General features: G+C 38.4%; 2 protein-coding genes across 2 annotated transcripts; both read left to right on the plus strand.

The window, feature by feature from the left end:
- The first annotated feature begins 4286 nt into the window (after nucleotides 1-4286).
- On the plus strand, nucleotides 4287-14698 carry xpnpep2 (X-prolyl aminopeptidase (aminopeptidase P) 2, membrane-bound). Its single transcript, XM_026329628.1, has 21 exons — nucleotides 4287-4460; nucleotides 5086-5147; nucleotides 5435-5545; nucleotides 5640-5703; nucleotides 6375-6479; nucleotides 7238-7324; nucleotides 7491-7634; nucleotides 8558-8659; nucleotides 9356-9437; nucleotides 9584-9785; nucleotides 10268-10357; nucleotides 10715-10824; nucleotides 11012-11089; nucleotides 11304-11375; nucleotides 11470-11530; nucleotides 11709-11778; nucleotides 11950-12054; nucleotides 12627-12686; nucleotides 12804-12880; nucleotides 12993-13082; nucleotides 13655-14698. Exons 1-21 carry the CDS (start codon nucleotides 4412-4414, stop codon nucleotides 13850-13852), a joined length of 2019 nt encoding a protein of 672 aa, XP_026185413.1. The 5' UTR covers nucleotides 4287-4411; the 3' UTR covers nucleotides 13853-14698.
- A 1662-nt stretch (nucleotides 14699-16360) lies between these two features.
- sash3 (SAM and SH3 domain containing 3) lies at nucleotides 16361-23701 on the plus strand. Its single transcript, XM_026329932.2, has 8 exons — nucleotides 16361-16593; nucleotides 18205-18297; nucleotides 19800-19934; nucleotides 20350-20485; nucleotides 20902-21059; nucleotides 21548-21760; nucleotides 21874-22018; nucleotides 22913-23701. Exons 1-8 carry the CDS (start codon nucleotides 16537-16539, stop codon nucleotides 23194-23196), a joined length of 1221 nt encoding a protein of 406 aa, XP_026185717.1. The 5' UTR covers nucleotides 16361-16536; the 3' UTR covers nucleotides 23197-23701.
- The last annotated feature ends 788 nt before the right edge of the window (nucleotides 23702-24489 follow it).

The raw sequence follows: 24489 nt of genomic DNA on the forward strand, positions 1-24489 counted from the left end.
TCTACATGAAGCAAGTGTTCCCACTGTTGTTCCTACAGCTACACTCTGACCTTTCTGCTCCTGTCAACCATTTACCAAGGCAGTGGAGGAAAAAAAAGAAGTGACAATGTTAAATCTTCCAACTAAATAAATTTAAATTAAAATCCACTGACGGCAGACGTTGGATTGGAGGTGGAGTTTGTGAGGAGTTTACGACCAGCAGAAGTGCTGTGGCAGTTTACTGAACCCTAGCAGAGTTTCAAATGAGCACTTCAGCTGGAGTATATATGCCACCTTTGCAATCCATTGCGATCTCCATGAAACCAAGCTGACTACAGAAGCAAAACTGTCAGATTCATCTGACAGGATTTGCAAAATGTTAAAATTTATTGGATCACATTGTTCAAAGGCTACATCAGATAAATGTTTGTCAAATGTAACTGCAAACCCTGCCTGATACCACCCCACCATGACTATTTCCTAAAAAACCTTTGGGGTTGCAGGTCAGCAGCCTCTTCCCATCAACAGTTTACAGCCTTGGAGTTACATAATCACTTTTACTGCTTGTCCATCTACTTGTCTTTGTTCTCTGTGTTATCAAAGAATTATGCAAACTAAACAAGCTTTATGACCAATGCTGAGTTTTATTGACCCATTTGCAGTTTCCCATTTCAGCACACAATAACAGATGGTGACCCAACAACACAACAGATGCATATTGCAGGCCTCTTTTCCTTTGTAATGTAACTTGCTCTGCTCCAAGGTTAAAGCAGTAGACAGGCGTTTCTGTACTCACTGCTGACTGTGGTTATAAAGCAAAACAGGGGGCATTTAGTAAGGTGTTTCTTTTTGTATTTACCAGAACTTACTAACAAGCAATCCGTATGAAGCCATCCAATATTTATCAAAGCATTTACCTAAACCACAAATGTCGGTGTGTTGCTAAGCTCATTACTAGTCATCTTCTGGGGACCCAGAATGAAATTTGTTTAATATTTGTTTAGATATTTAAGTCTGAACCAAAGTGATGGACCATCCAACCTACTGGCAATACCTCCCTTAGCAATGCACAGTTATTCTGTCTGGAGACACATCCCTCTGTCAGCTTCCCTGCAGTGGAGCCTCCTTGTCTCTTGTTTTTGGTAAAGAGTGACTTGTGCCTCTCCAGAGTAGGAGTAAGCAGTAATGCAGTGTAGAGGGTGCAACCATTGGTAATTTTGTCATCCATGTTCCATGTCTCTGGCTGTACCACATCTGTGCTTGCAGAAAAGAATTACAATGTTGGTCCTAGAATGCTAGTTACCTGAAAATGTGCCATGAAAGCGGGAGGCTGCCCTACACCTTTGTGTTCCCTCTGACACCCAAAGAAAATAATCTAAAAAACAGAAAAGGACATTAATGCTGCATGTTTAGTTACTGCATCAGTTTCTTAACCATTACTTTTTCTGTACATCTCACTGAGCTCAAGATCTCTTTTTTGTCTGACACCTGACTACATTTAGACATATAAGACAAGTTAATACCATGGCCAGTAAGTCACACAAAACAGTCATCATATGCCTAGACGCACCACTACTACCACAGATGTTATTAGTAAGGTTTCCCTAGCCTACCATGGCCCTAAATTCTTTCATGCCTCAAAACATAGTTTCTGTGGGATCAGGGTGGCTCTGGCTTGTTATATAACCCCCTGTCTCAGCAGGGACTTCACTACAGAACAATCTGATGTTGTGATTTGCACTTTCATATCACAGGGTTTTGTTGAGTTATGCTGACACTCCCTCAGCTGTTCATATAACTCTCTTTTTGCTCCGTGGAACATGTGGATAAGATTTCACCACCTGCCTCTCTCTTGTCACAGGGTCAAAAGATTTTCCAATCACTCTTTACAAGCAGATGCTATCAAGCTCGAGTCCTTCAGTGTCCGCCTGAGCTGCCCACATTTTTTTTGTTCTTAGCTAAAGGGACTGGTCGCAGTAGCAGATTATTTTTATAGTTATACAGTGAAAGATTAATGAGGCTTGGAATAAGCAAATCCATCAGCCAACTCTTCCTTCCCATGCAAGCAATTTAGAGTCTGTTTGTTAAATTTGTAAACATCATTTTTCTTTCAGTTTCTGCCATCAGTCCAGACTAAAACAGTTTTGGTCTCATTTTCTGTGATCAGTCATTTTAACCATGGTTATAACCAGGCAGCTATTGTCATTGACTTGCATTTACGTAGATTTTGTCAGACAACATCCCGACCTTGAAATTATGATTTGTTCAGCTTTTCCTGCATGGCTTTCACACTGATTAGATCTCATCAGATGGTTCGTAGAGTGTATCTGTGGCCGTTTACTGAATGTGATAATAAAATGTCGAATTTAATATCTGGGTCACTTTATATCTAAAAATAGAGCTGTGAGCAGGAACAAAGCAGGTTCTGTTTTGAGGGTGACATTTGAACTGCTGTTATTTATTGTAGATTTATGCTGCATGTTGTTGAAGACAGATATCAGGAAGTTTTTTCTTCACATGCAGAATTTTCTCCACTTACTACAAAACAACGAACACATCTTCACGTAGTCATCATGGTTTTAGATAACACGTAATCAACATTTTAGGGTACTTTTTTTTTTTTAATACAAGCAAGTAAAAACTAAAATACTTAAACCATCTAATTGTTCAGAAAACATCAGAAGAAGTTCTACTTATTTGTAATTAAAAGTGTTAATGAGGTTCAATACAATTATTTCAATGAAAAGAATGCTTAATGAGATGTGAACCAAGTTTGAAACCTAACCAGCTTTATAATTATCTTTCATATTCATAAAGACTCACAGAGACTTTTATAATAAACTAAAATATGTGTCCATGCTATGCTTAGTGCTTAATGACCAAAGAGGTTAAGAGACACAGTTCTGTGATCAGTATTACTGATGATGTATCAGAGTCTTATTTCAGGACTACAGCAGTGCAGTCAGAAGGTCTGCCAGGGTTTGAAGTTATGATCAAAGTCAGTGAATCCCAATGCACCACATAGGTGTTACCTAATAAAAATGTATTCAAATCAGCTAAGTGCAATGTCAGTAAATCCCCAGATGTACGTGCATAAATCTGGTGTACTGGAATAATAATCCTGCAGTAACAGAATGCTCTGAGGCTCCACAGAAGCTTTGCATTTACTGTGCAGTAAACTAATTGGCAGTCTGTTCGACCTCACTATGCCGTCAAGACTTCACGAAGTTACAATGTCCGGCCAAAAAGCAGTCCCAATAAAACAGCATTTTTCTTTTTGTTTCTACACAGTTTCATATCAGATTTATCAGTTAGCTAGATTAGGTAGTTAGGCAGGTCAATTTTGCTGCCATCATACAGATCCAGACTAGCCGTTTCTCTTTTTTTCCAGTCTGTGCTAAGCTAACTTGCCGCTGGCTGTAGCAAAGTGGTGTAAGAGTCAAATTGATTTTCTGATCCAACTCTCAGCAAAAAACCAAGTTTAGTGTCTTTCCCTAAATGTCAAACCATCTGTTTAAAAGGAAGCAGAATGAAATGACATAAAATTAAATGACATAAAACTATTTCCAACACAATAAAATAATATAGATCAAAATATTGAAAGACAGGGTGATGCGTCATTGTTGTAATGAAATTCATAAATCGTACACCTCCCATCTCTACTAAACCTCCTTCTTCTTTCAGCTAAGTGCCATTACACATTTGGCTTGAATTCAAGGATACAAACTGCAGAAATGTTTTCTATGGAAATCTGTGCAGGAACACAAAGACTTTATAGATCTGCAGCCACAGATATTTGCACTTTAATTTATGTGCAAGTATCTTAAAACTGAACACTGTCCACACTTTCTAGTTGCATGCTCTATTTGTAAGCAGCCTTATTCCACATTATACTATTTAATGTAGAATTGGCATCCCTCCTTTTATCAGAACCAATAATTGCAATAAAACTGTATGAAAATGTTTATATTTAATCAAAAACACATGTTGATTGGTTGTGCAGTGCAGTGGGAAATGCTAACCCTTAGCCACTGAATTGCATCATGATACTATAATAAAATTAAGGTTGAGCAATTCACTCAGATGGTGGGAAAATATACATGGGTGTTCACAGTGTTTTGAAACGTGGTGTTTTAGGGCATTTTTAAGCAAACTGAGATCTGCCACCAAAGCTACTGCACATGATTCCCATCAGAGGGCCGCAGGGATAGGAGATAGTGAGTGGTGGCAGAGGAGGAGGAGAAGAGAGAGAGAGAGAGAGAGAGAGAGAGAGAGAGAGAGGACAGTCATGTACTTAATAGCAGACACCCACACACAATTTCTCACCAGACACCCACACACACTTTCTCACATACGCTGCATACGGATCGTAGGATCTGCTTTATAGCAGCTCTGTGTGTGGATCTGTTCCTGACGGGCTCGTAGTGCCAAGATGCTGTCCTGTGGCTGGCTGCTGGCTCTGTCTCTTGCGGCGCTGACAGGTAAAAAGTTCCTCTTTGTCCTCATGGATCTGCCACTGTTCTCTGTATAAAGACTTTTATTGAGTTGCAGTGATAAGCAATATTTCTATAGGTGTTTGATGATCATATAAGCTGCAAAATGTAAAACCAGATAACAAGTAATGAATTATTATAATACAACATATAATAATTCAAATTAGCATCACATGCATTTAAAATCCTATGTCCTGCTGTCTCATAAAAACACTCATTGTTTGTCAGCAGGGCGTATGAAATTTGCCATCTGTTTGTTTACTCATTGAGTTTTTTTTTTTCTTTTTTTTGCCTGAAATATGTGTGTTTATACCAACAGATCAAGTAAGTGATTAAATCTAGACTTCTGTGGTCACTTGTGTACTGCACAAGTTGATATGATTGATCTGTATTGTGTTTGTTCAATGTCCTTTTTACTTTGACCGACCGGAGTCTTTGTCTTCATAAATCTTTCGCTTTTGCTTTCAGACACATTGATTCGACAGATTAGTCTGACATTCATTGTATCTAAAACAATTAAGCAATATGAAAAAAAAAATACTAAGCGTGTCTTTACACTATGTTGAAACTGCACTTGTGTAGCTCAGCTCAGTCAGCCTTTGTGTCACTTCAGGAAGAACTACTGGTGCCGTTGCATATGAGCAAACTGAGAGGGACTGCTCTCTCTACCCACCGGTAAGAACTTGTGAAAGGAAGCACTCTTATTATTGACTGGATTGATACGTTACAAACAATAAGTCACAGTAGTCAGACAATATGTTCTTTTAACGAAACATGTTGCATGAGTTTTTTGCAGTTACAGTTAATGATTACTGCACATTCACTACAGTTAATGATTACAGAGGGAGATACAGAAAGGGATGAATCAGCATCTCCTCAGGTTTTAATTAAATCTGAACACTTTCACACTCTCTGTCTCTGTCTTCATCGTGTGTGTGTGCGTGTGTGTGTGTGTGAGGCAGTACCTTCCTAGCACAGCAGTAAATACTACTCTCCAGCTGCAGGAGTTACGAGAGCGAATGCTCCCTCTGAATATCTCTGCCTACATTATCCCTGGCACCGACGCTCACCTGGTACATCTGCTGTCCATCATAATGAAATGTTTTGGGTTTTAAACATTATGTGATTGGGTATGAGTGTGTGTAATCGATTTTTTTTCCCTGTCAGAGTGAGTATATCGCACCACGTGATGCCAGAATGGCCTTCATGACCGGCTTTACAGGATCCGCAGGTAGTCTTTTTCTGCCTCCTTTCCCCTCCTCCTCATCGGCATCCTCCTCCGCCCCATGACTCAACTCCCCACATCTAAGTGCTGCGGTCATACAGCTCCTCTACTTTCAGCCCACATTCTCATTACACAGCCTGCTTCCCAGTTTCATCGTTTTCAGTCACCGCATCATTGCATCTTTTCATTCATCAGTGCTCTTCTTCGCAGAGAATCTACCATTAAATGATCAGATCCTCTTTCACACAGTAATGGTTAACAAAATTAATGATCATGCACAGATGAGTGTAAAAGAAGATATGGAAATTCAGTAAAGTGCTTTTTATACCAAGCAACACCAAACTCCATAAAGAACAGTCACATTTTCTGAGCCTCCATGAAAATAAAAAACATGCAATCTTCTGGAATATACTGAAGCTATTTAAATGTATGATTCTCAGGTGAGGTTACACTAGTGGAATACTGATGTACACAATCATTATATATCCACCATTCATCACCAGGATGAAATCCCGTTAGTGTCTTTTCTTAACCTTCCCGTTTCTCCCCATATGCAGCATGTGATTAGTTGTCCCATCACGCATTCTTCTAAGTCAGCGCTGACATTTATAGTCATTTGTAATTCACTGTCACTGCTGCCCTCTCCCTAAGACAGCTGCTGTCCTGCCTCTCCACAGGCACTGCTGTAGTTACTCAGACCAAGGCCGCTCTGTGGACAGACAGTCGCTACTGGGTTCAAGCTGAGAGACAGATGGACTGCAACTGGGAGCTGGAAAAAGATGGTGGGGCAGCGATGATATTTTGATTACTTGTTATGACAACTGTAGGACACATGGATTGCAATCAAGTATTTCTGGTTTTGATGATCTTGTTTAAAAATATCATGACAAATGCTGATGCTATTATTATAGGATTTACATGACTAAAAAAAGCAAAGTCAAGTCAGACAAGGCAGGGATATCAGAAAGGAGAGACTTAGAGATGGACTAGCACTTTGTTGGTTTTGGTCTTTTCATGGGATTTGCTGTCAAGAAAAATATAGAGAACACTCGTGTTTATGTGGATTTTACAGCTCTGACACATCTTCTCCCTTTACTGTAAATACAGACTATATCTTACAGTGTACTTATACTACTTTTTATGGTATACATTAACTATGTACTGTGCCTTTATTACTCCGTTATACTGCATTGTGGGTTTTTGTTTGTGTTCTTGCAATATGGGTCACTAATCCATATCTTGTAACACAAGAGGGGCCAGAAACTAATCTTTTAAACTAGTCTCTTCTTCTGTCTCAGTGTTCTGAGACAGTATACCCTGTAAGAGGGTGATCATTGCACCTTTAAACCTTTATTTTTTGATTAGTAATCTTTCTTGTGTTATAAAACAATTTGTGCTAGTTTTATTTGTCCCACATCTAAATACAAGTCTATTTTGATTATTGTTATGATTTATCAAAATATGCACCCCTGGTGGGCTGGCTGGATGTCACTATAGTCAATAATAATCTAACTACATACTGTCATGTGATGTGCTCCAGTGTCCATCCGCAATGTGGCAGAGTGGCTGATTTCTGAAGTCCCATCAGGCAGCGAGATTGGCTTTGATCCCTTCCTCTTCTCCCTCAGTAAGTCTCTATTCTCTACCCCTCCTGTCAGTCCAGGTTAACATCAATAAAGTGCTCACTAAAGTAGATGGAAAATTATTGATGGAGCCCCCAGACGCCACACAGACTGTTTACACGTGATTGATTCAGTTCAGTGTGTGTAATCATCTGCAATTTCCTCCATTAGAAACACAGGGGGACTATGGCGTCAATCTGGAGTCGAGCAATCGCAGCCTGAAGTCCATCCCTGTTAACCTGGTCGACCAAGTGTGGAAGGACAGACCGTCCATCCCACCTGACAACCTCACTCTACTGCCTGACAGAGTCATACGTGGGTTTATTTATGTGTGAGGGTGTGTGTGTGTGTGTGTGTGTGTGCGTGTGTGTGTGTGTGTGTGTGTGTGTCTGCACTGTAAACACACAAACTGCAGTCTTCTGGTCATCCTCTGTGGTGCCCTTTATCTATGCACTGATAAATACCTGCAAACTGAGCACGCAGCAGCAAGCAATAAACAGCCTGTCCATGTTTTATGGCAGGCTGACAGATCAAATACTAACTTAGAGAAAATGGAGAAGCTTCCGCATAAGGAAGTTATCTGGACGCCCAGGGGCCTTATTATTCTTTATGGTTGGAAAATAGATAAATGGAAGAACTGAAGAGCATCATAAACCTAATGGTCTGTGTGTGTGTGTCTGTGTCTGGGTGTATGTGTGTCTTTGTGTCTGTGTATGCATTTGATTGCAATCTGCAAAAAAGCCTCTCATACAGTGCTTTAAGTAAGGCTTTTATAAATGCTGTCTCATGGTTTGATATGAACTGATTCTGATATTTGTGGGTTTAGTCTGTAAAGTGACTGCAGTCATGGGTGTGTCAAAGATAAGGCCTGCAGTACGTTAGTGGAAATGCACTGCTGTTTAGAATCATCACATTTACAGAGAGTACAGTTTTTACTGTACAGCTACTATTTAACAAGTTTTCCCTCAGCTTTCAATTACAGGCCAATTTAGGGACTATTAGCAGTAAATGTGTTAGCTTATGGGTCAAATATTTTCCTTACATGTGGACACAAACACAGTTCACAACTATGTTTAAGCTGCTCTAATACTGGCAAAAATCTATCAACATAGGTTTAATTGCAATAATGGTGAAGATGTATACAGTAAAAAAAACAAAACTCAGTGTCCAGTACAAACAGGAATCAAGTGTTTATTGTTATATGAATGCAGTTAAAAGTAAAATGTGTGTCTTTGCAGAAAGGTCCTGGCAGATGAAAGTGGAGCAAATAAGAAATCAGATGAGGGACAATCCGTACAAACCCACAGCTCTTCTGCTTTCAGCTCTGGATGAAACAGCTTGTAAGTGATTGGATTTCAGCCACTCTAAATGTGAATGTATTGATTGCAGAATATAGTAGTACTTAGCTGAGCATTAATTTTGTTGTAGCTCTTATACATCACAGAAACAAAATTAGATTTTCTTCTGACGACATGTGAATATAAGTTGTAATATAAATTAAAATGTGCAGAATTTCATTCTTCTATTAAGATCACTGCAGAAAGAAGAACATATCAAATATTCTCAAACGAAATATGAACAGTATTACCTTTAGGACAGATTGCAACAACCACTAAAAATGCGGAAATTATTACTATTAAATAATAATGATTTGAAAATTAAAATATGATTCATAGTAGGCACATCCAAAAGTTTCTTTTCCTATCACTTTTGTAGGCCACCTGGTGGCCACAGGGCTCAAAGCGGCTGTGTTACTCGCTTAACAATTAAGTAGATCAATAATTCAGTTCAGCAAACTTTTAAACTTTTGATTAGCGAAAGCATTTTCCTTATAACCTTATAACACAGCAGCACCTTTCCTGATTTCTGTTGTCAAAATTTGTGAGTCTGTTTTCTACGACAAGGACACAGAAAAAGTTAAATACCAGCACTGTGTCTTGGCTCTGGTGGATCTCAAAGATGAATAAATGTGTGATGTGAATAAATGTGCAAACTGCTGCTGATAATCAGTGTTGCTGAATATTCTTGTTTTTTAGGGCTGTTTAATCTGCGTGGCAGTGACATCCCATACAATCCCTTCTTCTATTCCTACACACTGTTGACAATTGATGAGATCTGGTGAGTCTGTTTTTCAGGGATTACATTAGATTCATTCCCTTATGTCTCTGCTCCTGTAACTCTCATCACATATGCTGGGATATAAGGACTAAATTACTTATTTTATATATCACTGTTTGTATTTCCCCTTCTACCAACTCTTCCAGGCTCTTTCTCCACACGGTCAGAGTAACGGAGGAGTTAAAGGTGTATCTGAACGCCTCCTGTGAGGGGCCCCTCTGTGTGCAGCTGAAGAGCTACGAATCCATCCTAGATCATTTAAAGACATATGTGGCCCAGCCTGATATTAAAGTGTGGATCGGCACAGAGTATACAAACTACGCACTTTATGAAGTCATTACACCAGCAGTATGCAGATATTTTATTTCACAAAATATTGCACTGAACATTTTAGCATAGGTTTCTGTAAATAATAAATAGTTATTAGCATAGCAAAGTCTCATTGACAATGTTTCCAGATGCAGCAGACAGTAATAAAAGCCCTGATAAACTCACTCTACACCTCCTGTTCAGCAACTGCAGAATGTATAAAATGTGTGCTGGCACTTTTGCTGCAACAACTTCATATGCAATAAAATATTTTGTCTTTACATCTTGTTTTGCTCCCATAAAGTGGCCAAAAAATCAATGAATGGAAGTTTAACTGGATTTAAATAGAATACAATTTATTTGTAGCTCTACAAGCTGCATCATCACCTATAGTCTCATATGGTTATCTTGGACTTTCATTAATGCATTTGGTGTTTGGAAGTAAATGCACAAAGAGAAATAACAGTATACATATATTTTATGCATAACTATTATTGTTTTTTTTTTTTTTGCATTGTCAGGACAAACTAATGACTAGCTCCTACTCTCCTGTGTTGACCACTAAAGCTGTGAAAGATGAGACTGAGCAGCGGATCTTGAGAGAAGCTCACGTATGTCATCCACACACAGATGTACTAAGGATATACACAAGCAAACCTCTACACACTGTCTGTACATTCACAAAGTTACAGCATGATTAGTTATAAAGAAGCACTTGTGGTTGTTAATCATGAAGCTTTTTTGCTCAGCCAGAGACAAGCCAACTTTCAGTATTTATAGTACCCTTTGTACAGCTTAAAGCAAATGTTTTAAAAAGAACAAATGGGAGCAGCATGAACTATTTGAAAGTATTGCAAATGAGTAATAAAATAGATGAAATTTAATAAGTTAAGTAATAAAACAATGAAATAGATTTTAATTGAATGGAAAAATTCATTTCTACCTTGTGTACCTATGTTTTTGTGCAGGTGAGGGATGCAGTTGCAGTTATTCAGCTGTTAATGTGGCTGGAGAAGACTGTGCCCAAGGGGAAGGAGACTGAGCTTACAGCTGCAGAATATGTTAATATGTGTCGGGGGTGAGTGTGCATATAAATACAGGAGATGGTGGAGGACTGACAAACAGCATTCCATCCCTGTTAACTTTATTTGAAATTACAAGAAGTGCATCAGATTACCTATCACAGAGAAAAAAAAATAGATTGGCAATCTGAAATGTAAAATCAGCATAATTAGTTTATCAGTTACCTTCACTTCTTATTACAGAAAGCAGAAGGACAGCAGAGGTCCAAGCTTTGAGACAATCTCTGCAAGTGGACCCAATGCTGCACTTGCACATTACAGGTAAGATTTTTCTCACTGACTTCTTTTTCACAAAAATGCCTCCAACATATTTGAATGGGTGGAAAAGCCAACAATCCACAAAATTAATGGTGAACAGTTATTAACACAATATGATGTTTGATGGATTAATCTTTTAAAAACATTGGTGTGGGCCTTCAAAAACCGTCACATCAGTGCAGGGTTGTTGTGATTTTCGTGATTTTTTGTGTTGTAGCCCAACAGAAGCAACCAGCCGGAGGTTGACAGTTGATGAGATGTACCTGGTGGACTCTGGTGGCCAGTATTTGTGAGTAAAAACACATTCTGCTCACACATTCATCTGGTTTCACCTCATGTCACTTGCACTTAAAATGAATCATCCTGTGTCTCACTATGACCAGAGATGGGACCACTGACATCACTCGGACAGTTCACTGGGGAACTCCTACAGCCTTGCAAAAGGTAAGAGTTTCATTTGTTAGACTGAAAATGTGAACATCTTTGAAGGGATATTTACATTTCTCTATCAAAACAGAAGAGATGGCCAATCAGCCAGACTACAGGTGGAGCTTTTATATAGAGACAAAGCCTTTCTTTTTTGAACTTTTTCCTGTCCTTTACAATATATTTCACTTCACAGGAGGCCTTCACACGAGTGCTCATGGGAAACATTGAGATATCTCGAACCATATTTCCCTCAGGGACAAGAGGTGGGAATCAAAAAACACTTACTCCAGTTTAAAACTATATTTGAAGTGATTCTGTCCTGGATCCTTTCACCACTAGAGAGCCCCATTTCTCCATTTGCCATCATTTTGGAGTGGCTGTGTAGTGGTACCTGTGGCAGGATGTTTGATGTGTGGATTTTGTTTTCTCATAAGGTGTAAACATGGAGATGCTGGGTCGCCGGGCATTGTGGGAGGTGGGACTGAACTACGGCCATGGCACAGGTCATGGCGTTGGGAACTATTTTGGAGTTCATGAGTGTACGGTTCCTGTATATTTGTCTTCTTTTTATCGTACAACCTAAGTATGAAATTTCTCATTTTGTCATGAAATCCCCTCTAAAAAAAAGCAGATTTCACGGGCTGTCGTCTTCAAAGACATAATTATGACACGTGAGGCTGTTCGAGATTTTACATTAGACTTAACTTCATTACGCCCAAGAATGAGGAAAGGTGACATCTTCAAATGTCTAGTTTGATCTTACTAAGAGTTCAAATTACAAATTACAGACTCAGTTTATAATATAAAATACATATTATACTATAAAATAGAGAGAAGAAACTCAAACACTGTAAAAGTAAAGTACAAGCACTATCCAGAGACAATACTGTGAAAACAAAAACTTTGTTTGATCCAAAATGATGAATATGATCAATAATGAAAAAACATTATAACAATAGAAAATATGAATACTAATATATAGCATCATGTCCAGTTTGTAACTTTAATAAAACACCTACTAATTGAATGTAAGTGACAATATAAAATATTTTAAAAATAGTTTTCTGTTATATAAACTGTATTTTAATTATGTGATATTATATTTTTCTAGGGCCAGTTGGTTTTCAGGGCAACAACATTCCTTTCAGAGCAGGCATGTTCACATCTATAGGTGAGATTTACTCAAAATATCATGATTTCCATTTTAAAGGAGGTTAACTTCATATTTTTTGCTCAAATGTTAGAATAGAGTGAAATACCAAACTGATTATGTATATATTTTCTGTAGAACCTGGATATTACAAGGAAAATGACTTTGGGATCCGGATCGAAGATGTTGCTGTGATCATTCCCGTCCAAACAAAGGCAGATCCAAAAAACATTATTTGAAATCTAGAGCTGCCAATGATAATCATTTTCTTTATTAACTGAGATATTTACTTTCTGAATAATGTGTGGCTTCATGTGTTTCTTTCAGTATGGTCAGGACTACCTGACCTTTGACACAGTGTCACTTGTTCCATATGACAGAAAACTGATTGACACTTCACTCCTCAGCTCAGAGCAGGTAAATACAATTTTATAAATACAATATGTAATATTTTTAATGAAAATGGGGATATTAAAAATTGTTTAACACAGTAAATTGTAAAAAGCCCTGATGCTGATTAACATACCCAAAGATAAAATTTGTTTCCTGTTTTAATTTGTTAAATTCCTTTGGGTATAAGTGACATCAACCAGGTCTTTCATTTTCCTGATTTACAGGGTTCTGGTTTCCTCTTAAAATCCCCCTTTTACATTTCAGGTCTAGTCTTCTCTGCAGTTCAGAGATCAAAACGTGCAGAGAAAACCACGTGTGAAATTTAAACAGTGTTTTGCTTGATCTTATCTATAAGGAAAACAGATGTTTTCTGTTTACTTGTTCTATGAAAATTTAAAAAGTAAAATTATTATAGAAACTGACATTTTTGGCAAGACTGCTGCAGAATTCATCTTTTTTGTTCATCTTCAGTTTATCTACACCACACATCCACCAAATCTTGTACTTTGTGTCTTATCTGTTTTTTACATTCTAGTAATGTGATTTTTTTTGACACATTCAAGACTTTGATCAAGACCTGTCCTCTCTTTCTTCAGCTTCAGTGGTTGAACAAATACTACAAGACAATCCGGAGGCTGCTAGGTCCAGAGCTGGACAAACAGGGACTGAATGAGGAGAAGGACTGGATGTTCAGGAACACTGAGCCCTTCATGGCATCTGGCTCTTCTGCATCTGTCTGTTCCTCTTCGCTGACTCTCATTGTTCTGCCTGTAGCCCTCTTTCATATCGTCTGAGCATCTCCATGTTTTCTGCACTCACTCCTTTCAGAGCAGACTTGCACACTAATGATACCCCTATGCAGTCTCAATGAGCAGCTATACCAGGTTGAGAGATGCACTGCAATTTAGCTTTTTTAATTCAAAGATATATTTGTTTAATAATTTAATTCTGTGAATAAATGTCTGATATTGTGGAGTTAAAAGTTTAACAAAACAATCTCTTGTGTGACTTTTTTTATGTTGTCGCTTTGGTTTTTAAACTGGACATTTATATGACCAGCAGATATCATTTCTATTTTATTAAAGTAAAATTCTCATGCGACATGGACTCAAGTCATGATTCCGATCACTTTTTGACTTGATACAGTGATAAAAAACTTTGACCATGGCTCTCGCTGACTTCATGTGACCATGTGAACTTAGATACTGTAGTACTGCACTCATTGTACTTCTGATGTTGTAGGGATTGTTTTTTTCATACTGTATTCCCATATGCCTATCTAATTATCTATCTATCTATCTATCTATCTATCTATCTATCTATCTATCTATCTATCTATCTATCTATCTATCATAGATGTTATTTAAAACCACTTGACAATCTTTAATATTATCTGCCATAAAATTAGTGATGCCACCAAAAGCCAATGACTTTTATATGTTATATGTTTATATGTTTTTTAATTTCTCAGAACCCAACAAATTGTACTTAAACCTGAACCTGTCTCAGATAACTGGGTCTCATTTTTCAAACATCTGTTAGAAGAAATGCCATTTATTTCAGTTCATGCCCCCAGAGGACTTGTTTTCTGGCCGCACATATCTCAAGGTGTCTTGAAGGTGTGAACATTCTGCAGGCACGGCTCCCCTGCAGCTGCATGCTCCTGTCTAACATCTGCATCACTCAAAGCATGTGAAAAAACTTTACAGAAAAAAACATTTTTATCCAAATCTGTTCTGTCTTAGGTCTTGAGGTACAGAGATCCTGAGAAAAGCAACAATGTATATGAGATCATTTGTTCAAAAGCTGCTTCTGCTCTTATGTCTTATATAGTCATTGTTAAACATTTATATCTATACACATAGTCATCTAAGGTTATCAGGGTCATCCTAGTAGTGCTGGAAAGCAACTATATTTAAAGCTGCATTGTAGAGTGTTCTTATAAACACTGTTTACATTCAGCATTGTTTATGTTCAGCATTTCTCAATACAAACTCGTTACCTAACATGAGGTCTAACACAAGTAGCCTATTGCATTTCCTTCCTACTTGAACAGCTGATTTTTGTGATATGGTCAAATTTTACTTATGTTTGCTGTGCTCTTCACTGCCCTTAAAATATATTATTATGCCTAGTTGGCTACATTTATTCATTACCATTTTACATTGTTAACATGTAATGGACTATTTTGATACTTTTAAAGTGTAGTGTTGCTACTTTTACTTAAGCAAAAGATCAAAATATTTCTTCCACCTCTTAGATTTCACTTATCTACCAGTGCAATCAAAATCAATCTTTTGTTTGTCATTTTGTATCTTTAGGCTCTACAGAGAGATCAGACTGTTGCCAACCTATAGTCAAGTAACAGGAAACTAAAATAGGGCATCCTCTTATCATGTGGTTTGCTATGCCATCAAAATAACAAGCTAAACTTGACTAACATAGTACTTCCCTCTGTGCATTTGCTACCAATGTTTTCCTTGTCCGACTAGCTGACTATTCATTTAAAGGCATGCACAATTCTGAGTCACTCAAGTTGTTTTTGTCTTTAGTGTCTGTAATGTTTTTTTACAGTGATGGTATGTGTCTGGCCTTGTGGATTTTTGGTCTCAGAAACTATTTTCTGCATAAAAAAAACTCTGTAGGATAAGCTGAACTGTCTGATCTGAAGTTGGTGATGTTTTCATGGCCTCCTGTAACTGCAATAGGCCTCTGCAGCAGCTGCAGAGCCGTTACTGAGTTTCTAAATATGTCATCTCTAGATATCTTTCACTTCCACACTTCACATATAAATATGTGCTCATAGCTAAGCAACAAGCTGAAAATTAAAAAAAAAAAAAAAACATGGACTGGTCTGGACATAAAGAAAAAGCAACAACTAAATAGTGTTGGTGTGTTGTTTGAAAGAGATCTTTCCTGCCTGAAAATGGACTTCAACATTCAAGTTGAAATCTGATGACTGATAGATTTAAAACTGTCAAGGATCATAAATGTAGGTGGCTGCAGGATGAATTCTTCACTGCAGCTTTAGAGAGCTCAATTATTTAATCACCATCTTGGACGAAATTGCCCATGTCAAGAAAACACTACTTAATTTTTGACTTTTATCAGGCTATCCAATGCCACAGTCAAAACTGAGTTGTGATGACATTTTCATGAACTGTTTCGTGTGTGGCAGTTTTGAGCCACAAAGATCTTACACCATGCACAAAACTGAAAAACATGTAAAACCCGCCAGCCTCTGCGTAAACCTAGTGCTAAAACAGTTTCTGTGCTGTGGGTCATGTGACTTCCTCTCAGCTTCTGCACTGTGTCTGTCTGCAGCGGAGTGCAACTCTGCCTTCCTCTGTTTTTTTTTTTTTTCTCTGACTCCATTGGTAGTGACAGCACAGTTACAGAAACCCCTGAGTGATTAAAACCGGTGTTGTTTTCTTTCAGTTGTCTATCCAGAGGGATTTGAGGACCACCGAGGTCAAAGATGTTGAGGCGAAGGCCTTCAAATGCCTCGGAGAAGGAGCAGGCGCAGAAGAAGAAGGTGAGCCGAGTTTTTTGGTTATTACTATGTTTTGGAAGTTGAGAAGTTAATGTGCTCAAATGAAGCTTTTATCGACATAGCATTAATAGAGTTTGATTGTGAAATGGGTTTAGCTACACACTTGAAACACTTGACATTTTCACTGACGTACGACTGTCTTTGTGTGCACATCTTTTGAACACAGGATGTCAGCTCACGTTACTGCAAACTTCTGTGGTGAGACCGAAACAGAGACACACCATAGTTTAATAAGTTCTTTTTGTCAAAAACAGAACATTTTTAGATGTCTAGTTAGTTAGCCTTAGCTTATTCATTGTACTTTTTAGAAGGTTCCTCTATTCTGGCAGTGTGATTCATTGGTGCAGATGTAGACTGAGTCAGAACAGGCTTTGTGGCTTCTGTTGCCATCATGAGAGCGAGACTCCTACGCTTAACACCAGCAACCTAATTTTTCCACCCATATCTGCCCTCCTTTGATTGAATTCACGCCTTGTCATTCCACATCTTGTTGCCTTCATTCTCAGCAAGCATCTCCTAACACATCATTTTCACTGGCGATAACCACGTTCAGTGAACATCACTGTTCCATGACACCAGTTACCTCTTTGCAATTATCAGCGTTATTAGAGGATTTGAGGAGCACAACAGTAAGAGAAACAGTCACTTAGAGGCAAACCTCATAATAACGTCATAATGAAGGTCATTTTTTTCTCTTTGCTGCATTGGTGTTTTCACTGTTCAGGTTTATATACAAACTGAGATCTGCCAATACTGCCTAGATGTTTGCAATGACTGGCTGTAAGCAGTTGCTCAAGCTTTGCCTGTTTCCTGTGGTTTGAACAAAAACTCAAGAAGGATGAGCGATGATAAGAACATGCACAGTGATATGTGGTTAGGTGGAAAATAAACTAAGAAATTCCACTACAGCTAGAAAAAACCTTTAAGATGTGAAAATTATATGTGTAGGGGCAGTATTCACCGTTTTGACTCTGACAAGCAGTGCATCCCTGTACCAGACCTAGAATTCAGAAAACAGGATTTCAATCCAGTAAAATGGTCTTGGAGTAGGTTTATTCCCATATATATCAATTTTCAGATTGAGACTACACACATGCATCATCATATCTGCATTGAGCTAAATGACTGTTGTTGCCTTTTTGATTTCCCCATATCTGCGTATCACGGGGCTGCTCAACTACACTTGTAAAGTTTTCCAGAAGCAGCTGCAGCACAATCTGTGACATGCAGCCATTTAATGACCCAGATTCACGTCTTTATCTTTGATCATTGTGTGAGTAGAGAAATGTGGGCAGTTAGTTCTTCGGAGAAATCCCTCTGCGGATTCATGCTCTATGCACATTTATAGAGATTAGAACATGTACATGCACCACAGAGATATTAGTGTGGCCAGTATTGTATTACAAACCACCCAAACAACCTTTTGACTGGTTTCTGATATTTTCCACTTTGCTTTATTTATTTATTTATTTATGTATTGTTATCGTAAAAGATTTTTGCTGTCCTTTTGCCATTAGTCAAATAGATTTGTTATGCTTCCCTGGTCTTTTTCATTATGACTTTGAATTAATACCAGTCATCATGGATTTACAGCTCACCCTGCAGAGGTCCAGCAGCTTTAAGGATTTTATGAAGTCCAAACCCACCTCTCCTATTGTGTCAGAAAAGGAGTTCACTTTGGAAAATGTAAGTTGGACTTCTCAAACATAAAAAACACTCACAAATAAGAAAAAAAACATTATTAGTTACACAATAATGACTGGCATGAAAAATAGAAGCAAGTCACTTACAAGCTCTTTGTTTTTAAGTTCCTAACTGGAAGTTCCTTCAGATATTTTGTCACATTGTTCCTCACTGTGCAGGCTGTGATCATTTCACCCAGCCTCTAAATAACACTGCATACAGAAGAAACCAAGGGCACAGAGGCCAAGCAGACTGTCATCAGTTATGACTGTTGCAGAAGTGCACACTTGTTCTTCCTGAATTACTACACTGCTACATGTATGTGCACAAAAGTTAACACCTTCACAGAACTTTAATAACTTCCCGATAACATTCAGGGTGCTGTCAGTAGAAGTTGGAGGACAAATAAGTAAAGAAGCATAGAAACAGAGAGGAAGTAAGAATGAGAAGCATTACACCCAGCCCAGATGACAGCAGCATGCAGACAGGATGTCCTATGGTGTGAGCTAGTCAAGCAGAGAGCCTCTGCGTCAGGCAGACTGTTGCAGAAACAGCGAGTATTTCACAGAAGTGTGATGATCCTTCCTCAGAGGGTTTGAGCATTTTTCCTTCCAAGTCATGCATTTTTATTTCTACATTTTAGCACAAACACCAAAATCTTTGTGGAGGATTCAACAGCTACAGCCTTCTCTGTCTCTGTGGCAGCTGTGTGTTTGTCACTGTGGTTACTGCAGATAAACAGTGAACCTGTTATGCAGGACAGAGTCTTCATGTGTGTAAAAGCCTGAAAACATCAGCTCTGACAACACAACACAGTTTATTCAAATAGTACACAAAATCAATTGTGGTAAACTCTGCTACTATGTAAGTGTAAGCATTTTTAATCATTAAATACACTGTGAGCTGCCAATTTGTAATAAGCACAGAATAATGTTCAGTGTTTCAAAAAAATCTTATACAGTTTGGACAAACTGACTTAACGCTCTATTTTCCCTCCTTTGGAAATCACATGGGACTCAACATCTGTGTCCTCAAACAAATGTCACCGAGAACATTAGCTGTAACTACCTGCCTCATAAAAAATACTGAAAACATCATTAGCTTTCACAGCCCCGTGGTGTTTAGCTGCATCCACAGCTTTGTAGGTAATGTGCTCAGAAACTGCTTCAAAGCATCTGGCCACAATAAAGTACAGGTGTGAATATGGGTTTGCATGAAATGCATGTGTGTATGTAACTTTGTGGCTATCAGGACATGTGCGTATTCAAAAAGCCACTACCACAAAGTCTGTGGGTTTTTCTAGTTTCTGAGAAGTTAATACTTGACAGCGATGCCACTGTGAGAATTAAATTATGTCAGTAGCATAGTTTTGTAATTTTTAAAATACTCTTAAACCTAATCGCACTATGCTTAGACTAAATAATGTTGTATTCAATACCCTGTCAACACCTGGCATCGGTAACCAAACTGTAGACATGTGATGATTATTTTTACTTTCATGTCAGGGGGAAGAGAGTGAAACAGCAGACGAAACAGTGAAAAGTGGCAGCAAACTAGGCAAGAAGTGGCGCAATGTCATCTCACGCACTATGACCCGCAAAACATCGAAGATGGTGCAGAAGGCTCTGGCTGAGGAGGGGGTAAAGACTGTTACCTTAACCACACTTACATATGAAGATCACAAAGATTTTTTTAAATTTATTTATGGATACTAATAGTACTATCTATGATAGAGAGGTGAACTGTAACCATCACTGATACTAAAACACTTCCACATCTATGAAAATGTGTGTTCCTGAAACAGAACTGTTAAAAAAATCTAATTAAAAAATTAAATAAAAAGGATTTTGTCGCCATCTAGTGGACAAATGTTTGTACTTAAAAGTGAGATTTTCTGTTGTGATATCAAAGCGCATTTACTCAAGTATTGTACATTATTACATTTTGTAAGTACACAGCCATCACTGTGATTAATTACGCATGCTCTTTTGAAAATGAGCGTAGTGAGTTAATGAACCGACCTCTGAACTACACTGTTTTCTTCTGTTCCTCCAGGGGGAGAGCGGTGAGGAGCTGTCTCCTGTCTCTGCTGATTGGACCCCAGACCTAATTGCAGGACAGAGGACATCAGTGTGCTCCACAGGGTCAGAGGACACCATGTCGAGCCCATTCACCCGCCAGCTCTCAGGCAGTGAGTGTACATCTGAACACAAGGACATGATACACTCATTTTTAGATTCAGTGTATCTTACACTTCCTGATGATATTACTCTCTTAATTGTCATACTTTGGTGCAAATATATGAAAAAGATACCCAACTCCGTGGCAACTTTATACTTAATGTTTGCATTGTGGTAATTCCAAAACCCCAGAGAAGATAAAAAACTTAGAGGAGTGACAAAATCCACTAATCAGTTAGGACAAACTGTCCATTCAAAATAGCTCTTATGTTCCTACACTGACACTCTCCTGTTTGATATCTGTCAAGTGTTATAACCCTGTAGACATAAATGAAAAATGCTCAGTGTCAGTGTCAGACTGCTGTGATCCATAATAATGTGAAGGCTCCGGATGGATCTGACCCTGCTTCCCATCTGTCCTCCTCAGGCAGCGACAGACAGAGCTTGGACAGTGGGTATTGCCAGAGGGACAGCATGAGACTTGAGGAGAATGGCATCACTTACAACGGCCCATTCTGTGGCCGAGCTATGGTGCACACTGACTTCACTCCCAGCCCGTATGATGTGGAGTCACTGAAACTCCAAGTGAGTCCACAGGGGAAATTTTCCTCACTTTCTGATTTGGCCCCTGGCTTTGTCTGCTGTCGTCCTCCAGAGACCTTGTTAACCATATGAAACAAGACGAGTGGTTTTGATTACTATTCTTAAAGGCAAAATTTAAACTACAGAGCCATTCTCTACTGGTTTCAGTAGTGACTGTGTCCCTGCAGTGCCAGTTAGAGAATGGAGCTGTATTATAACACTCTTTTAAATGGTATTGAAATATTTAAAGGTTAGCCATTTGCTCATTTATGCTTCACGTCCTTTGTTATGCTGCTGTGCATGTGAAAATTACAGCTTTTGAGTTTCTGAGCAGCAATTGGAAAGATGTCAATTAACTGAGCAGCCAGCAGTTACATTTTAAACTGATGATGAATACATCACTAAAAGATTCCTGCTCTCGAGGTCCTTATTTTGCTCATCCTTTTATCTCCTGATCTAAGCCTGTTATTCATGCCTGATCTCTCTTACAGAAAGGAGACATCATCTATATTATTGAGAAGCCCCCTGTGGGAACCTGGACAGGGAAGCTCAACAACAAAGTGGGCTCATTTAAGTTCATCTACGTCAACCTCCTGCCTGATGAGAGCCCGCCAGCCAGGAGGAGACGCTGCAACAGCAAGACCAACCGCACCAAGTCCAAACCCAAAACCCTGGAGGAGGTGCTGGATACCATGGGCCTGACAGTAAGATACACTGATGTTGCACTGCAGTAGTATTCACTTATTCCTGCATAGTTGTCTTTACCTGTATTATAATGATGGTCATGCATCTGAATGTTTATGCTGTTCTGTTTTAGGAGTTGAGTTCTCTGCTGTCCATGCACGGTTTCCAGAGCTTGGAGGACTTTGCAGGACTGAAGGAGTCTCACCTCAACGAGCTGAACATTACCGATCCAGAGCAGCGCTCCAAGATCCTGAACGCCACTGAACTACTCAGAGACTGTAGGTCCACACACTGTAAAGCTGCAAGTGTGTTAATGATGGTGCTTCTGTGCTGTGTAGTAAGAAGAAAACAGCTCACTAACCCAGAATTTCAATCAACTCGTAAGAAAATATTCCACAAAAGTCAATTAGTTACTGATTAGAAAGTGATCAGCAATCAGTTTGTGCCTGTGTAAAATATATGTCTTTAGGGAATACTCCCTAAAGCTCCCGTCATGTTTTTCAGCTATATAATTAGGGACATTTTATGGCTCAGTCGCACAGCATTACACCCACAGTTTGCAGTCATGCTCAGTTATATCACAGGCTGCTTCTCTTCCAGACAAATCATTAAATATAACTTTAACACCCATCCTGCACCAAATCATACAATACAGTTCATGGATTTCAATTAACATTACAGTTAGTTGCAAAATATATATTCAGCATGTTAATTTGGCAAGACTGGGCAATTATTTTTCCATATTCAATATAAGAAAACTAAAGTGGGTCAGCATCTTCCAAAAACAGTGAGGGAGCTAAAACAATCCAACCTGCTGTGCTAGATTTTGTGAAGATAATGTAGAAGGTTTTGCTCGTGAAAAATGATCACATGGAGCATTTAGCAACTAGAGTTTAAATATTTTACACAGGTCCACATCAATGATAATATTTTAGCATAAGAATTGGATGTGTTAATAAGTTGAATGTATTTGTTTTACTATATCAGCTTAACGGTATACAGAATAACAATATTGTGTTGAGTGCCCCCAAGTGGCCAAAAAACTTTATGCAGGTTAAAAGGTTATTTCTGAATGTGAAGAAGGTTAAGAGCCTCTCAGAGTGTAGGATTATTTAAAATGGATTATATTGGGACCTTTTGTGTCAAAATATGATTCTTTCTGCTCCGTGCAGCTGAAGAAGAGTCAGAGGCAGAAGAGGAGGAGGAGGAGAAATCTGGGGAGGATGCCAAGGAGCCGAGGGATTCAGGCTGTTTCGAGAGCTCAGAGAACTTGGAAAATGGACGAGAAGAGCCAAAGACAGAGGAAAAGCTGCCGAACGAAGAATCAGAGGAGCAGATAAATGAGGAGACAGAGAAACATGAGCAAGGGTCAGAGCAAGAAGAGGAGAACCTATCAGAGCAGCTGGAGACCATACAGGAACAGCTCCAGGAGATGACGGTGGACGAGGGATGTTGAAAAGTGACTGAAAAATACTTCAAACTTCTTTTATTCCTGGTTCTCGGGACTCTGTGGATGTTTAATGTCATTAATAAATTGCTCTTTATTGTAAGAGAGCAAACTGGTATGATCACGAGGTAAGGTGGAAATACTGTAGGTCTACATTTTCCTCAGTTGGCTTGCACTGCTAAGCAAGCAGCACAGTTTTACTTGTCTCAGCTGTTCTGATTGTTGTGATAGTGATAGTGTATGACCGACTGGGCACATCATGTAAGGCGTCAGGTTTTGATGAAGAAATGAAGCATTCAGACATTTTCTTTCTTTTTTTTGTGTCCCTGTCTCGTATGTTTTCTTACCATAGTCTCACAAAAACATGAATGTAAAATAGTTTCTGGTATTTTTCATGTACCTTGATGCTTTGAGTAGTTTAGGTTTTACTTACACTGATTTCTGTGATGGGATGATGTAAATAGAACTTGAATAAAACATAATTCAGTAAGGTGTTGATAATGTAACCTGTTAATTATTTTTGTCCTCTTTGTTATTGCAGTTTTACATTTCATCCTAAGCAAGTAAATAGAAATCAACTGAATTAAATCTAGAATTTTGGATAAACACCTGACATTTTGATAAAACTATATATTACACAGTATATTAAAAATATAGGACGAAATGAGCCTAAAATGTCACTGACATTAAAGACTTAAATATCTTAAAATTTCATTTCTTAAAACCAGACAAAAATCAAATGAAAATGCAGGAAGCTAAGAAGGCCATTTTTTATGTTCTTATCTTGAGGTCGTGTAATCAAATAACCCGTTATTTTCGAGGTAACAAAACTTGTTTTCTCAAGATTGCAAGATAAACAATCCAGTCATAACTAGAAAACAGTTTTTTTTTTATTTATCTGACCCAGTAATCTAGCCATCACAGTTTGGCCTTTGTCAAAGTCACTCAGCCCCTTCCACTTTCCCATTTTCCTGCTTCAGCTTCATAACAGATGCCACTGTAAAACAATAATCAGTGTTATCCAGTTCTATTAGTGGTCACCTCACTCAAAGTTCAGCAAAGGATGAGGGGAATGTTGTCGGTTTTCCAGATTAAAATTAATAAAATTTTGACCTAATGATGGCACTAGATGAAAAGAGGAATCACTGTCAATTTATTCATAACTGAACCTAAGTTCTGCTGTTATGTGCAAAGAAGACTTTTACCTTCAGGTAGATTTTCTGATTATTCTTACATATTTACTAATAAGAATAAGAATATTTACATAAATAATATAATAAATACATGGCCCCAGGTGATGGC

The sequence above is a fragment of the Mastacembelus armatus genome, chromosome 10 (genome assembly GCF_900324485.2).
Source record: "Mastacembelus armatus chromosome 10, fMasArm1.2, whole genome shotgun sequence".
In the NCBI taxonomy this organism is placed as follows: Eukaryota; Metazoa; Chordata; class Actinopteri; order Synbranchiformes; family Mastacembelidae; genus Mastacembelus; species Mastacembelus armatus.

What these genes read in the sequence shown, in the direction of transcription:
- sash3 (XM_026329932.2), top strand. Translation starts at nt 16,537, where the DNA reads ATGTTGAGGCGAAGGCCTTCAAATGCCTCGGAGAAGGAGCAGGCGCAG. An exon ending in AGCAGGCGCAGAAGAAGAAG is followed by an intron (nt 16,594 to 18,204) that starts GTGAGCCGAGTT and finishes ATGGATTTACAG; the next exon opens with CTCACCCTGCAGAGGTCCAG. An exon ending in CACTGAACTACTCAGAGACT is followed by an intron (nt 22,019 to 22,912) that starts GTAGGTCCACAC and finishes TGCTCCGTGCAG; the next exon opens with CTGAAGAAGAGTCAGAGGCA.
- xpnpep2 (XM_026329628.1), top strand. Translation starts at nt 4,412, where the DNA reads ATGCTGTCCTGTGGCTGGCTGCTGGCTCTGTCTCTTGCGGCGCTGACA. An exon ending in GGATCTTGAGAGAAGCTCAC is followed by an intron (nt 10,358 to 10,714) that starts GTATGTCATCCA and finishes GTTTTTGTGCAG; the next exon opens with GTGAGGGATGCAGTTGCAGT. An exon ending in CTATTTTGGAGTTCATGAGT is followed by an intron (nt 12,055 to 12,626) that starts GTACGGTTCCTG and finishes ATATTTTTCTAG; the next exon opens with GGCCAGTTGGTTTTCAGGGC.